The 16,037-nt window shown below is 35.6% G+C and overlaps 1 protein-coding gene across 5 annotated transcripts in view; it reads right to left on the reverse strand.

Moving 5' to 3' along the window:
- RXFP1 (relaxin family peptide receptor 1) overlaps window positions 1-16,037 on the reverse strand; it is a 93,802-nt gene that overhangs the window by 4,676 nt on the left and 73,089 nt on the right. For 2 of the 5 annotated variants that reach the window (XM_014556373.2, XM_032466011.1), the window contains 7 exons: window positions 15,875-15,946; window positions 14,129-14,200; window positions 10,962-11,033; window positions 9,952-10,023; window positions 7,522-7,751; window positions 5,449-5,859; window positions 4,563-4,781 (listed from right to left, as the gene is read on the reverse strand). In XM_014556373.2, coding sequence (XP_014411859.1) covers window positions 4,563-4,781; window positions 5,449-5,859; window positions 7,522-7,751; window positions 9,952-10,023; window positions 10,962-11,033; window positions 14,129-14,200; window positions 15,875-15,946 — 1,148 coding nt within the window. The remainder of the gene's footprint in view (window positions 1-4,562; window positions 4,782-5,448; window positions 5,860-7,521; window positions 7,752-9,951; window positions 10,024-10,961; window positions 11,034-14,128; window positions 14,201-15,874; window positions 15,947-16,037) is intronic. The other 3 variants (XM_032465987.1, XM_032466003.1, XM_032465994.1) reach the window with 3 other exon arrangements.

The following is a 16,037-nucleotide window of genomic DNA, read 5'->3' on the forward strand; positions in this document are numbered from 1 at the left end:
GTTCTAAAAGGGAAGTTTATACTGATTCAAAGCTATTTCAAGAAACAAACAAAAAAATCTCAAATAGACAACCTAACCTTACACCTTAAGGAACTAGAGAAAGAACAAACAAAACACAAAGTTACTAGAAGGAAGGAAATAATAAAGAGCAGAGCAAAAATAAATGAAATAGAGACTAAAAAAAAAAAAAAAGTCAATGACACTAAAAGCTGTTTTTTTTTGAGAAGATGAAAGATGGATAAATTTTTACCCAGACTCATTAAGAAAAAAAGAGACAGAACTCAAATAAATAAAATTAGAAATGGAAAAAGTCAAAGTTAACAACTGATACCATAGAAATACAATCATAAGAGAACACTACTAACAGTTATATTCCAATAAATTGGACAATCTACAAGAAATGGATAAATTCCTAAAACATACAATCTTACAAGGGTGCATCAGGAATATATAAGGAAAAAGGTATTCCATGCAAATGGAGATCAAAAGGAAGCTGGAGCCACAATACGTATAGCAAATAAAATACACTAAAATATTGTTATAACAGATGAGGACACTACATAATGATCAAAGGATCAACCCAAGAAGATATAACAATTGTAACTATATATGCATCCAGCAGAGGAGCACCTAAATGAATAAGGCAAATACTAACAGACGTGGAAGGAGAAATTGACAGTAACACAATTATATTAGGGAACTTTAAAACCCCACTTACATCAATGGACAGATTATCCAGATGAAAAATCAATAAGGAAATACTGGCCTTAAATGATACATTAGACCAGATGGACTTAATTGATACATAGAGAGCATTCTATCTGGAAGCAGCAGAATACACATTCTTTTCAAGAGCACACAGAACATTTTCCAGGTCACAAAACAAGCCTAGACAAATTTAAGAATATTGAAATTATATCAAGCATCTTTTCTGACTACAATGCTAAGAGACTAGAAATCAACTGCAAGAAAAAAAATGCTGAAACCACAAACACGGGAGGCCAAACAATATGCTATAAAAACCCAATGGATCACTTAAGAAGTCAAAGAGGAAATAAAAAAATACTTTGAGACAAATGAAAATGAGAACACAATGATCCAAAACCTATGGGATGCAGCAAAAACAGTTCTAAGAGAGAAGTTCATAAAAATACAAGCTTACCTCAGGAAACAAGCAAAATCTCAAATAAACAACCTAACCTTACATGTAAAGCAACTAGAGAAAGAGGAATAAATAAAACCCCAGGTTAGTAGAAGGAAATAAATCCTAAGGATTAGAGCAGAAATAAATGAAACAGAGACTAAAAAAAAAAAAATAGAAAAGGTCAATGAAACTAAAAGCTGTTTCTTTGAAAAGATAAACAAAACTGATAAATTTTTAACCAGACTCATCAAGAAAAAAAGGGAGAGGGCCCAAATCAGTAAAATCAGAAATGAAAAGGGAGATGATATAACCGACACCACAGAAACAGAAAGGATCTTAAGAGAATATTATGAACAACTATATGCCAACTTAGAAGAAATGGACAAAATCTTAGAAAGGTACAATCTTCCAAGATTGAGCCAGGAAGAAATAGGAAATATGAACAGGCCAATTCCCAGTAATGAGATTGAACCAGTAATTTAAAAACTCCAAAGAAACAAAAGTACAGGACAAGCTGGTTTTATAGGTGAATTCTAGCAAACATTCAAGGAACAGTTAACACCTATGCTTCTGAAACTATTCCACAAAACTGCAGAGGAAAGAACACTTCTAAAGTCATTCTATGAGGCTAGATACCTGATACCAAAACCAGACAAAGATATCATAAAAAAAAAAGAAAATTACAAGCCAGTATCACTGATGAATATAGATGCAAAAATCCTCAACAAAATATTAGCAAAATGAATCCAACAACACATTAAAAAGATCATACACCATGATCAAGTTGGATTCATCCCACAGTCACAAGGATGATTCAGTATCTGCAAATTAATCAGTCTTATACACCACATTAACAAATTGAAGAGTGAAAACCATATGATCATCTCAATAGATGCATAGAAAGTATTTGACAAAGTTCAACATCCATTTGTGATAAAAACTCTCCAGAATGTGGGCATAGAGGGAACATACTGCAACATAAAAAAGGCCATATATGACAAACCCATGACTAACTGTATTCTCAGTGGTGAAGAGCTGAAAGCACTTCCTCTAAGACCAGGAACAAGACAAGGATGCCCACTCTTGCCACTTTTAGTCTACATAGTTTTGGAAGTGCTAGCCACAGCAATCAGAGAAGAAAAAGAAATAAAAGGAATCCAACTGGAAAGGGAGAAATAAAACTGTCACTGTTTACAGATGACATGATACTATACATAGAAAATCCCACAGATGCCACCAGAAAACTACTAGAGCTCATCAATGAATTCAGTAAAGTTGCAGGATACAAAATTAACATATAGTAACTGGTTACATTTCTCCTCACCAATAATGAGCTATCAGAAAGTGAAATTAAGAAAATAATCCCCCTTACAATCAAATCAAGAAGAATAAAATACCTAGCAATAAATGTTACCAAGGAGCTGAAAGAAATGTACTCTGAAAACTATAAGGCATTGATGAAAGAAAATGAAGACATCAAATAAGTGGAAAGATACACTGTGTTCTTGGATTGGAAGAATTAATATTGTTAAAATGTCCATACTGCCCAAAGCAATCTACAGAGTCAATGCAATCCCTATCAAAATATCCATGGCATTTTTCAGGGAGCTAGAACAAATAATTCTAAACTTTGTATAGGACCACAAAAAAAAAATGGAATAGCTAAAGCAATCTGGAGAAAGAAGAACAATGCTAGAAGTATCACACTCCCTGACTTCACACTATACTACAAAGCTATGGTAATCAGAACAGTATAGTACTGGCACAAAAGCAGACAGAGAGCTCAATGGAACCCATGCACTTATGTTCAATTAGTCTATAACAAAGGAGGCAAGACTATAGGATATGGAAAAGAGAGTCTCTTCAATAAATGATGTTGGGAAAGCTGGACAGTTACATGTAAAAGAATGAAATGAAAACAAGTTTCTCATGCCATACACAAAAATAAACTCAAAATGGGTTTAAGATTTAAATATAAGACCTGAAATCATAAAAGGCCTGGAAGAAAATAAGATGTATGCTTTTTGCCGTCAGTGTTAGCAGAATTTTTGGATGTCTCCTCAGTCAAGGGAAACAAAAGCAAAACTAAACAAATGGGACTTACCTAAATTAAAAAACCTTTTGCCCAGCAAAGGGAACCATCAATAAAATGAAAAGCAACCTACCGAATGGGAGAAGATATTTGCAAGTGATGTGACCGATAAAGGGTTATTATCCAAAATATATAAAGACCTCATACAACTTAACATCAAAAAAACAAAAATCTGTTTAAAAAATGAGACCACCTGAATAGGCATTTTCCCAAAGAAGACATACAGATGGCCAGCAGACACATGAAAAGATGCGCAACATCGCTAATCATCAGGGAAATGCAAATCAAAAGCACAATGAGACATCCCTCACACCTGTAAGAATGGGTATCATCAAAAAGACAAGAAATTACAAGTACTGATGAGGATGTGGAGAAAAGAGAACCCTTGTACACTGTTGGTGGGAATGTAAATTGGTGCAGCCACTATGGAAAACAGTATGAAGGGTCCTCAAAAAATTAAAAATAGAATTACCATATGATCTAGCAGTTCCACTCCTGGGTATTTATCTGAAGAAAATGAAAACACTAATTGGAAAAGATACATGCATCCCAATGTTCATTGCATTATTTACAATTGCCAAGATGTGGAAACAACCTAGATGTCCATCAGCAGATGAATGGATAAGGGAGATGTGATGTATATACTACTCAGCCATAAAAAAGAAAAAAATCTTATTTGCAGCAACATGGATGGACCTGGAGGGTATTATGCCTAGTGAAATAAGTCAGAGAAAGACAAATACAGTATATTTTCATATATATCTAAAGAACAAAACAAATGTAACAAAACAGAAACAGACTCACAGATATAGAAAACAAACTAGTAGTTACCAGACAGGGGAGGGGGAGGTAAAATAGGTGAAGGATATTAAGAGTTCCAAGCTACCAGTTATACAATAAATAAGTCAGAGTTACAATGTATAGCACAGATAATATAGGTAGTATTTTATATTAACTTTGTATGTTGGTAATCTATAAAAATATTGAGTCACTATGTTGTACACCTGAAACTAATGTAGTATTGTAAGTCAACTATACTTCAATACATTAAAAATTTAAAAAGAAAAGTATATCATTTAAGACAAAAATTTAATTTACAAGTAACTCATATTAATCTAAAAATAAAATGGAATGGCTTAGGGAAAAAAAAGAACTGGACAGCTTCCTGCCAATAAACATTTTATTGATGAACAGAGCTTTAAGTATATATAACTCTGACTTATACTTCTTGAGATGTGTTAGTGTTAGGGATCATAAGTGTCTTTCTTAGAGAAACTCTGTAGAAAGAGATTTATTTTTTCTTTACAGAAAGAAAAAAAATTGTACCTGGTATTTCTACCTGAAGCAATGAAAGAAATTTCAGTACAAAGATGGGCATCCAACATAAGGCATCAGTAAATACAATAAAGAAAAACCGTTTGGCTAAGATCATCTCTTTTCTAACTTGATTCCGAACTTCAGTGGCTGTTAGGGCGCTTTGATGAACGCTGTAAAACATGCTTCCATAGGAAAAAACTATGATGATAAACGCTGCCAAATTAATACCTATGAAGGACACAAAGTTTACTATTCATGAATATGAACATTTTCAAAACAAATAAACATTCTCTTAGCAGTTATTACAAAGAAGATACAAAGACCACAATGTGTTTTCTGTTCTTCGTAAGAATGACTAAAGTACAAAAATCATGAATTAAAAAATTTAAATATCATTGAAGTAATAAACAATGATGAAATGTTTAATTTTAAAATGGCATATTAAAATTAGATTATAGCCATTCAGTGAATATCTTGGGCTTATTAAATTAATCTTCCTCATATTAATTTTTTGGTAATTCAACTATTTTAAGCTCTACTTTGAAAATGTTTTCACAAGAGAAAACACTTGTTTGTCTACTCTCAAGCCAAAGAGTTGTGTGACTACTTTGAATTTGTTCATGTTATAAAGGCAGAGTTAAAATATATTTTGCTTAGTATTGTTAGAGTGAATGCGTGAAAGGCAAGTGTTTAGTAGCTTGTCTAAATTAATATGATAAGGTGGTAATTTAGAAAACAGATCCCTTCAGGAGATTCTGATACAATCCACCCCAGTGTCACTTTCGCTTAGAAGATCTGAGATAAAAAGCTGTAAACGTTAGAAGGTATCATGAGAGTCCTACTGGGATGTATTCTAACATTAGAATGAAAGCGCTTATCAGACAGAATTTCTTACCAAGAAAAATTGCCACGGAATAAACCTGGGCTCCAATACTTTCTGTATCTTCTGAATGAAGAGGGAAACATACTCCGTTGGTGCCGTAGTAGTTTTTGAAAAATTCCTTATTGCTCAGTGGGACGAAAGCCACGATGAAGCCAACAATCCAGATGAGAATCAGAACGGTGATGGTTCTGCACTTTCCGGGTCTCAGACATCGAAAAGGGTACACAATGCAGATGTACTTCTCCAGCGTCAGGAACGTCAGGAGCAGCACCGACACTTCCGTGGACAGGATGGCCACGGAGCCCAGCAGCTGGCAGTGCGGGCTCTCCGTCCACAGCTGCGCGTGCTTGTTGTACTCGCCTCGGAACTTCAGGTCAAAGGCTCCGATCGAGAATAGGTAGATGCCCATCAGGCAGTCGGCACCTAGAGCGATCAGGACATTTCACAAATTTAGAGAGAAAAACAGGTAAAATGAAGTTATCAGTCAGTAGTCATATTTTTAAGATTAGCTAAAAAATAGCCAAGTTTCTTCTGTCATGGTGGGGAGGTAGTTTTTATTCTAAGAATTAGTTTGTCGGTAAGGACCACTTCACCAACTCTCTTTGGTCCCCACCAGTAGAGACCCTCTGCAGCTGATTGTGTAATCAGTTCTCTGCTTTTGACTAATGGACAGGTCTGTGAGAGCAGGGATCTTGTCTGTTTTGTTTTCCATTCTAGCCCCATCACCTGGAAGTGTTGAATAAATGAGTAAAATGCAATTATGTTGAGCATCCGATTAGGGACAAGATGGGGAGGTTATAATTGGGTCCGTCTCTTCCCCTGAGATTCTCCTCAGGGGAGAACCAGCTAAAGGCATCATTCGAAAGCCCAGAGAAGGTAATCCAGAAGTTGCTATGATAGCGTAATGACTATAAATTTTGAAGTCCATAATTTAGAAGACACGACTAATGATGAAGTTCTTTGCAGTCAGTGTAGTTTTGCGGGGCTTAAATGATTTACCAGAGGTTCTCTCTGATTCTCTCTTCCCATTTTAACATCTTCCTCTGTCTCTTTAGACTTCTCCAGCCCCCAGATCAGCTGTTAATGTGATACACTTCTTGGAGTATTCGCTTTTTAAGCAAATACTACATATCAGAAAGCAGGTGATTTTTGTTTGTTTGTTTGTTTACATACAAGCATTCTACACAAAGATCCTAAAAATCACATCATGGTATAAATCATTAGGCTGGCCCTAATCTTTAAACACAGAGGCTATATTCTAGCTTTTATCAGGGAATTTGAGCATATTCAAAATGCTGTGGCTAACAATACAGAGTAGTAAACAATTTCTGAGTTCTGCTTCTTGGCTAGCTTGCAATGAAAAAACAGTTAGACATTAGACTTTGAATAGGGTGTGGATAAGATGTGGAAGGGCACGCAGAAGAGTAGAACATGGTGTGGATTGATGCTTGTTTGAAGGAGGATGGCTAAATCACAGGCCACTTGACCCAGACTGTACACCCCCTGAGAACTGGTTTATAACTTTAATCTATTTTTTTGTATTCCTCATTTAACAAAATACCTTGCAACCACATTTTCAAAACTTAAAAAATTTAACACTATCTTAAAAACACTTGCTTATTTAAATGTTTCAAATTATGAGTGGGAAAGATGTTAGCAGGTTAAAAGCAACTTTGGAGTCAGTGTCTATGAACTGGATGTGCAAACAAGAAGATAATAGCAGGTCTGGATGTGACAATGTGGCTATGGAAGTTTCTCTTTTATTCATTGCAAAAGATTTTATATGCTTTAATAAAATACCTTCAGAGAAGACAGCAAATGAACCAAAGCTTCTTTATGAGACAGAATTCATGAGTGGGAGCTTCAGTCATCTGTGTGAAGTGACTGAGTTTTCTTAGTTAAAAAACTTTCTTACTGCTAAAGTAATTTTATTTTCATTGTAGTGAATGTGAAAATGATATACAAGCCAAGAGGAGAAACTGTAAAGATCTCATAATTCTGCTACTCTGTTTCCTTATTTTCTAGTAGCAATGCTTTTTATATATTTTGAAAAGGTAAATTCCTCATTAGCCAGGAGGTACTCACAGCAGAGAGAAATGATGGACATGGCGTGCAGTCTGTTCTCAGATCTGATGTAAGGTCGCGTACAAATAACAAAGATGTTTCCAAAGCATGTGACTGCAGACACAACCCAGACAAACACTCTCTGAATGATGCTCGCCAGGAGATTCTCTAAAGATGAGATGCCATCAGTGTTCGGTTTGCAGCTGCGGACATGTGGGGTGTAGCCACAGTACTGGAATTTCTTAAAATAGCTGAGGTACAAAGAGAAGGGGAAAGAAGATTGTAAATTTGATTCAGCGTCACTCTACATGCATATCAGTTGTCTACATTTTCTCAGTAGAAAGAAAATGTCTTAAGATGTGAGGCCAGAAAGAGAAAGAAAAATACCATATGATATCATTTATATGTGGAATCTAAAAAAAGAGAAAAAGAGGACACTAATGAACTTCATCTACAGAACAGAAACAGACTCGCAGACATAGTAAACAATCTTATGGTTACCTGGGGAAAGGGGGGGTGGGAAGGGATAAATTTAGGAGTTTGAGATTTACAAATGTTAGCCACTATATATAAAAATCGATTTTAAAAACCCACAAATTTCTTCTGTATAGCACAGGGAACTATATTCAATATTGTGTAATAACCTTTAATGAAAAAGAATATGAAAACGAATATATGTATGTATATGCGTGACTGGGACATTGTGCTGTACACCAGAAATTGACACATTGTAACTGACTGTACTTCAATTAAAAAAAAAAAAAAGATGTGAGGGATACTGCAGCTTGAAACTTAAGTTTAGTTCTCATTAACTTGATTTTACTGTAAAAGAACATGTGAGAGCAGCAAACAAGCAAAATGAATATACAAATGTTAGGTAAGACTTAGAATATGAATGAACTATGAACATGTGATCCAGGCAGCCCACCCAAGGAGACAGTCACTGGGCTTTTAGGGTTTGGTGTATGTGAATGCACTGTTACCGAACTCCTACGATCACTGCAGCTGACTTTGCTTTTTCACACTCAGGGGGAGAGAGTTAAGTTCTTTGTCCTCTGTACTTCCATGACTTTCCTATTACAGAAGTTAATCATGTGATGTGTAACTACTTGCTAACATGTATATCTCTGACACTGGATTTTGGTACACAGTAAGGTGTTCAGGAAGTATTTGTTGAGTGAATTCTTTCACCAGTAGAGAGACCTCCCTTGTTAACAGTCACCACCTGAATAATCAGTAATTACTACTGTGTTACCACCAACACCCCCACCGTTTTTTGAGCATCTTCTAAGTATCAGGGGCAACCCCTCACATCAGCTCCATGAGGTTGGTGTCAGTATCACCATACGAGGAGATGAAGCTTCAATGGAGACAAATTATCTGCCAGGAAATTTTCTAATAAGTGTAGAAATTAGGATTCAATTTCGATCTATTTGCCCCTAAAGCCATGTACTCCGGCATAAAATAGAAATGATGTTTATCGTATAAAGAGTTGCAGTAATACAAGGTAACTTGAGGATTGCAGTATATCGTCCTGCAGTTTCACTCTTGCTGCCTGGATCCCTGTATCTGATGTGGCTTCTGCCCAGTTCAAGTCGCCTCCATGAGTTGTTTCTCGGGTTTTGTGAGCTATGCCATTTTCTCCCAATAAACTCTGCTTTGCTTAATTCAGTCGGAGTGTTTTATGTTGTGTGCAACCAAGGGAATTTTATAAGCATTCTCTCTGAGGAACTATGGAAAGCAAAAACAGTGTCCTCTGTTGGATTTAAAATACAAGCCAGATGATAGACTGGTGGTCGCTGACATGCCACTTTCTAAATTATTGAGAATTAATTACCTTGGCATGGAGGTCATTCTAATCCTGGCTATAAGATCGCATTCAATTAAAGAAAATGTTTGTAAAGCATGTAATCAATGGTGCGATGAGACACACTGTTTGAATGAAAGATTTTTCAAAGTTTACCCTTCTGTCCATGTACCCTTGCCCCAGTCATGCCCTGATGCTCTGGGCAGTTTTCACTGAGGAGGGCTTCTCTCTTCCTTCCTCCTTGTAGAGCAGTTATTTATCTATAATTGTTTTGTGCTGTCTGTACACACTCCTCTTTCATCTGGTCTCATTCATGCCACGTGTACAAACGACTAGCTCATCAGGCAAACATCAGTATTGGGAGTGGCCGCAGAGTGGAGGGGGGCTCACGAGGCTGAGTGGGTTCCCGCCGCACTCCTGTTCTCTGCCATCCAAACACATCTCCTTTGACGCCACGAAACTACGGAAAACTAAAGTCACTCTAGGCAACGTCAGCCATTTAAGAGTTAATTATTGTTTAGGTGAATTAGTCCGTAGGAAATACTAGCAGATCGGATGCATTGGGTGTGGCGGTATTAGCACAATACACTTGGAGACGGAAAAGATTAACATCGAAGTGAAGAACAAGAAAAACGTCTGCTTACATGTGAGAGAGATTCGCGAGAGGTCTGAACATCCTGTGTTGGATATTGGAAATTTCAATTCCTTCCAGGCTGCTAAAAATATCAAATTGATTATCAAAAAAACGTGTTGTGCAGGGTATAATAAAATGAGTTTTTGTGAAGGAAGATTTAATAAAGTGCTGTTAGTTAACACTTACTCCGAACCAAACATTCATACTCAATCTTCCCGAGGCACTTCCCCACCACCTTTTTCATTCTGTTATTTATGCACATACATGTCCCCTGTTTGGGATTTTTGCTTCTCATAGATCGTGGCACAGTAATACTCAGTAAGTACTTGATTTTTTTTTTCAACTGAAGCATACTCAGTTACAGCGCTCAACAAGTATTTGTGAAATAAATGAGCGAGAGTTATCTTCTAGACAATGTTACAATAGCAGAGGCATTTTACATTCTTGAAATGTTTCTAATAAGTTTTAAAAAATAATTTTTTTCCTAACAAAATGCCATTTTACTGAGGGAACATTTAAAAGAACTGAAGCTTATCTTCATAAGGCAATTCTTAGATCCTAACAGAATTTGTGTGTGTGTGTGTGTGTGTGTGTGTGTGTGTGTGTGTGTGGTGTAGGTGCTGCAAGTAATGATTTCCATAATCTAGAATGTTGCCCCTTGGGATAACAATGGCTATAATACATTCTTAGATATCCAGTGCTAATGAAGGGGTGAAACGCATGTATGCCTGTAGAAGATCAAAGCGAACCATCCAGCATAAGCTCCTGGTGATTATAGAGAATATAAAATAATCATTATCTAATTTTTGCTTATAAATACAGAAGATTAAACTAACAGCTATTTGTTTGTTTATAGCCCAGCAAGCACTCATCTTAAGTTTTTGTGGAGCTTAAGTAATATCCTGGGAATAAAGCTTCTGATTTGAGAGGCTCTATAAATCTTATTTTACAGAATTTATCAGTTATCAATATATAAATAAAAATTCCATCATAAAACTATCCCCATAGGTTTATACTTACAGAGACTTGAGTTTGACAAGATAATCAAATTGGTTTGCTTGAATTTTCTGGATTGGGTTATAGGAGAGATTCCTGTTTTTTAAAAAAGGCAGCAAAAGGTCATTTCTAGAAACTACTTGAGTAAAGAGGAAGGGTATCTGTTGACTTAGGGTTACCTTTTGTTTAAAGAACATTAACCAAAAAGGACCGTACTGGCACTTGCCCCTGTAGGGCTCACTGGACATTTAAATGGAGTAATGGAGAAAGAACACTTGGACAGTGCATGGCCCCTTTAAGTGCTCTGTGACTGTGTCAGTGAGAGAGAGAAAGAGAGCCAAGACCACGTGAGCACGAAGGTGAGACTGTCAGGAAACAGCTCCCACCAGAGAGGCGCTCGGGTACCCAAAGGGAAGACACACCTACTTCTGGTTTTCTACCCTATAATCAGATGTGGTTTCAATTAAACAATAACCTCATTTCGTTGAAATTTATATTAATGAAATCACATTGAATACATTTTACAATAAATCATGCCAAGAGTGGCATATTGTATTAGCCATTTGTGAGACACAAAATGAAAAGTAAAAAAGGCTGTAGCTGGGAACAAAAGAGGTGTAGATGGAGTGACAGTACAGCTGAGTTTAAATGGAGAAAGTTTCAGAATCTTTGTAAAACAACACCTTGAAACAAGGACTATTGATTAAAGGAAACTTCTCAAGGCAGGTTCACTTTTCAAGATTAGACCATTAGTTGGGAGGGAGGAGCTGCTGGAGGGTGGTGATTACAGACAGAAGGACAGAGAGGGGGAATGACAATGAAACATGAGTTGTGTGAAAGAAATGAAGGGGACCCAACCACCTGCAAATAGAAGGAAACTATCTTAGTATAACAAAGGTTGTATGTGAAAGTCCATAGCCAACGTCACACTCAGCGGTAAAGGCAGAGAGCTTTTCCTCTAAAATCAGTAATAAGACAAGGATGCTGACTTCTGCCATTTCTATTCAACATAGTACTAGAAGTCCTAGCCAGAGCAATTAGGCAAGAAATCAAAGGCATCCAAGTTGGAAAGGGAGATGTAAAATAAGCTCTGTTCACAGATGACATGATTTTATGTGTATAAAACCCTAAAGATTTCACACACACACATACCCACAAAAACTGTTAGAACTAATAAACTCAGTAAAATTGCCAAATATGAAACCGACACACAATAATCAAACAATAATCAATAATCAAATGCAACAACAAGCAATAATCAAATGCATTTCTATACACTAACATGAGCAATCCAAAAAGAAAATTAAGAAAACAATAACATTTACAATAGCATTGAAAGAACAAAATACTTAGAAATAAACTGAATAAAGGTGAAAGACTGGTACTTTGTAAACAAACTTGCTGAAAGAAATTAAAGAAGTAACCAATAAATGGAAGGACATTCTGTGTTTATGGATTGGAAGATTTAGTATTGTTAAGATACCAACACTACCTAAAGCAATCTACAGGTTCGGTGTAATTGCTGTCAAAATCCCAATTTTTTTTTGCATAAATAGAAAAATACATCCTAAAATTCCTATGGCATCTCAAGGGAACCTGATAGCTAAAATAATCTTGAAAAAGAAGAACATAGTTAGAGATCTCACTTCCTGATTCAAAACTTACTACAAAGCTACAGTAATCAAAACAGTGTGGTACTGGCATAAAGACAGTTATAAAGAAAAATGGAACAGAATGTAGAGCCCAGGAACAAACTTTTGTATATATAATTTATAATTTGTTTATATAATTTGTACAGATAATTTTTAACAACATGCCAAGAAAGTTCAATGGAGACAGGTCGATCTTTTCAACAAATGATGCTGGGAAAACCCAACAGACATCTACATGCAAAAAGAAAAACCAAAAACAATGTGCTTAGACTCTTAGCTTACACCATGTACAAAATTTACTCAAAATGGATCAAAGGCCTAAATATAAAAGTTAAACTGTAAAACTCTTAGAAGAAATCATAAGAGAAAAGTTTCATGACATTGAATTAGGCAGTGATTTCTTGCATATGATACCAAAAGTATAGGTAACAAAAGAAAAAAATACAAAAATTGGACTGAATCTAAATCAAAAACTTTTGTGCATCAGGAAACACTATTAACAGAGTGAAAAGGCAACCTACTTAATGGGAGAATGTATTTGTAAATTGTATACCTGAAAATGATTTAGTATATAAAATATATACACTCCTACAACTTAATAACAAAAAATCAAACAACCCAATTTAAAAGTGGGCAAAGACTTGAACAGACATTCTGCAAGGAAAATACACAAATGGCCAACAAGGACATGAAAAGATGCTCAATATCGTTAATCATTAGAGAAATGCAAATCAAAATCACAATGAAGCACCATTTCACATCAATTAGATTGGCTAGTATTAAAAAAAATAACAAGTGTTGTTGAAAACATGGAGAAACTGGAATCCTTGTGCACTGACAGTGGGAATATAAAATAGTGTAGCTACTATGGAAAAGAGTATTACGGTATTTCCTTAAAAAATTAAAAATGGAATTACCATATGATCTAGTAATTCTACTTCTGAGGCTATAAACCCAAAAGAATTGAAAACAAGTTCTTGAACAGATATTTGCATCCCCATGTTCGTAGCAGCATTACTCATAACAGCTGAAAGGTGGAAGCAACCCAAATGTCCATCGATGGATGAATGGATAAATACAATGTGATATAGACACTCAATTTACTATTATTCAGAATAATAATATTCAGAATTTTTAACACATGCTAAAACATGGATGAACCTTGAAGACATTATGCTAAGTGAAATAAGCCAGTCACAAAAGAACAAATATTGTGTGATTCCACCTATATGAGGTGCTGAGAGATGTCAGCTTCATAGAGACAAACCAGCATGATGGGTGCTGGTGTGTGTGAGGGGGTGTTGATGGGGAGTTACTGTTTAATAGATATGGGGTTTCATTTTTGAAAGATGAAAGTTCTAGAGATGGATGGTGGTGATGTTTGCACAACAATGTGAGTGAATTTAATGCCACTCAACTGTACAATTAAAAATGGTTAAAATGGTAAAGTAAATATACATATGCCATGTACGTTTTATCACACTTTAAAAATAAAATATATTTAAAAATAAAGGTACAAAATTAATATATCAGCCTTACAATTGTGAGAGCTCCTTCAGATCCTTAAACACATGTGGTGAAAGATTTTCAATCTTATTACTTCCTAAATCCCTAGGGAAATAATTGCAAACATGTCATATTATTTTCTTAAGACTTTATCCATAGTTCTGTAAATTATTAGAAAATGATAATACAACTTTCAAATAATGCTATTAGTGAGTTATATTAATTAATAGAAGTCAAAGCTTTTAAAAAAGGGAGTGAAATGGTAAAAGATAAAAATATTTTATCCCACATTATTACTCAGAGACAATACTTGATGGTATCTGATCTGGTTCTAATAGATACAATTTTCTAATTCCATTAATATACATGTTGTGCCTTCTTCCTTTCTCTTCTTCCTCTCCTTCCTTTCTCCCTCCCTCTCTCCCCTCCCCTCTTCCTTTCTTCCTTCCTTCCCTGTTAAAGTAGAAATGTGGTTTGGAGCCTTAATGTTTTCTTTTGCTTGGGTTTGTTATGATCTTCAGGTGGAAGTGGACTAATTCAGGTGCCAGCTTCTCCCACAGCTGACATACACGGGGTCTCATACCCTCCTGGGATGGGTATGTCACGTGTCACCTCCTGTATGTATAGGGGTCAGGCTGCCTATCACGGTGTGACCTTGCAGCCTAGTTGTGACAAGATTTGATGGTAGCATCTCTTGTGGTAGCTTTGACAGTGACAACTCTCAGGAGAAACGCCTTGGATTCTTCTAAACGAGATAATCTTTCAACAGGCTGGAATTCTCCAGCGTGATCAAGAGATACTAAAAGAAAGCCTGCGCACTTGTCTTCTCCGTCTCCAAGTCCTGTTAGTTGCCACAGGGGGAGGTAGGAGATGAGACCTATTTGTTGCATAGCTTGGAGTGCTTGTAAATCAGAAACTGGATTATTCAACTTTGAAGGGCAGCATAGTTTTAGACTAAGTTTTTTAAAACTAAAAATAACTAGCTAATATAATCAATATTATAAATGTCTTTGCTGTTAATGTTTTGTTTTCATATTGTAAACATGTAGCTCTGTCCACACTCCATACTCTTTTCAGAAAACATAAAATCAAACTAGTTGCTAACCCAAACTTTAGCAAAAATCAAATTGAAGAAATTAATACTAAAAAATAAAAATTGTCTGAAGGATTTGCACTCCATCCATTGTCCTGCATATACTTTATTTGGACAATCAGGTGCTGTGAACTTGGACCACAAGGCTCTGGTGTATCAGAGAGTTGTTTTAATGTCCTTTGGAATTGTGTCATTGATCTTAAAAAAGGGACTATAGATAGCTGTCTTAACTCATCTCTTTTTTCCACTATTACAGGTTGGGATGTTATCCATGGCAGGGTCTCATTTCCTCACAAGATTATCCTTTGGTTTCAGAATTAGCAAAGTGGTGTCTTTTTACCTGCTGGTCTCTGAATCATAACTCGCTAGGAAACTTAGAGATAAATCTGCTGTCCCTCTCTTGCAGTGGGTCAGAGTGGTGTAGGATGTATTTCATTTATGAATTTTCCATGACTTTATTCTTTTTCCACAGCTATGTTTCCTTTACCTTACTTTACTAAAATATTTATTTTATATTTTTCTTTTACACATATTTTTAAGCTATCAGAATTCCTTTGTGGCTCAAGGTGTATATATATAATGCTAAGAAAAGAAAAAGTAAATATTGCTTAAATGTATAAAAAATGTATAACAAGTATGAACTGAAATAATAGAAAATTCTTATCAATATGTGTAATCAAACTTACAATTCATGTAGTTTCTGGAGAGGTGCAAGCGTGTTTTCATTTAGGTAATTAATTTTGTTCTTCGTCATTACCCTGAAAGTAAAAAGAAAAATCTGATGTAGCTTCTGGGGGTAACAGATAAATGAGTCATTGGAGAGGAGATTAACAGCCTGCAAAAACAAAG

This window comes from Camelus ferus, chromosome 2 (genome assembly GCF_009834535.1).
Source record: "Camelus ferus isolate YT-003-E chromosome 2, BCGSAC_Cfer_1.0, whole genome shotgun sequence".
Classification (NCBI taxonomy): Eukaryota; Metazoa; Chordata; class Mammalia; order Artiodactyla; family Camelidae; genus Camelus; species Camelus ferus.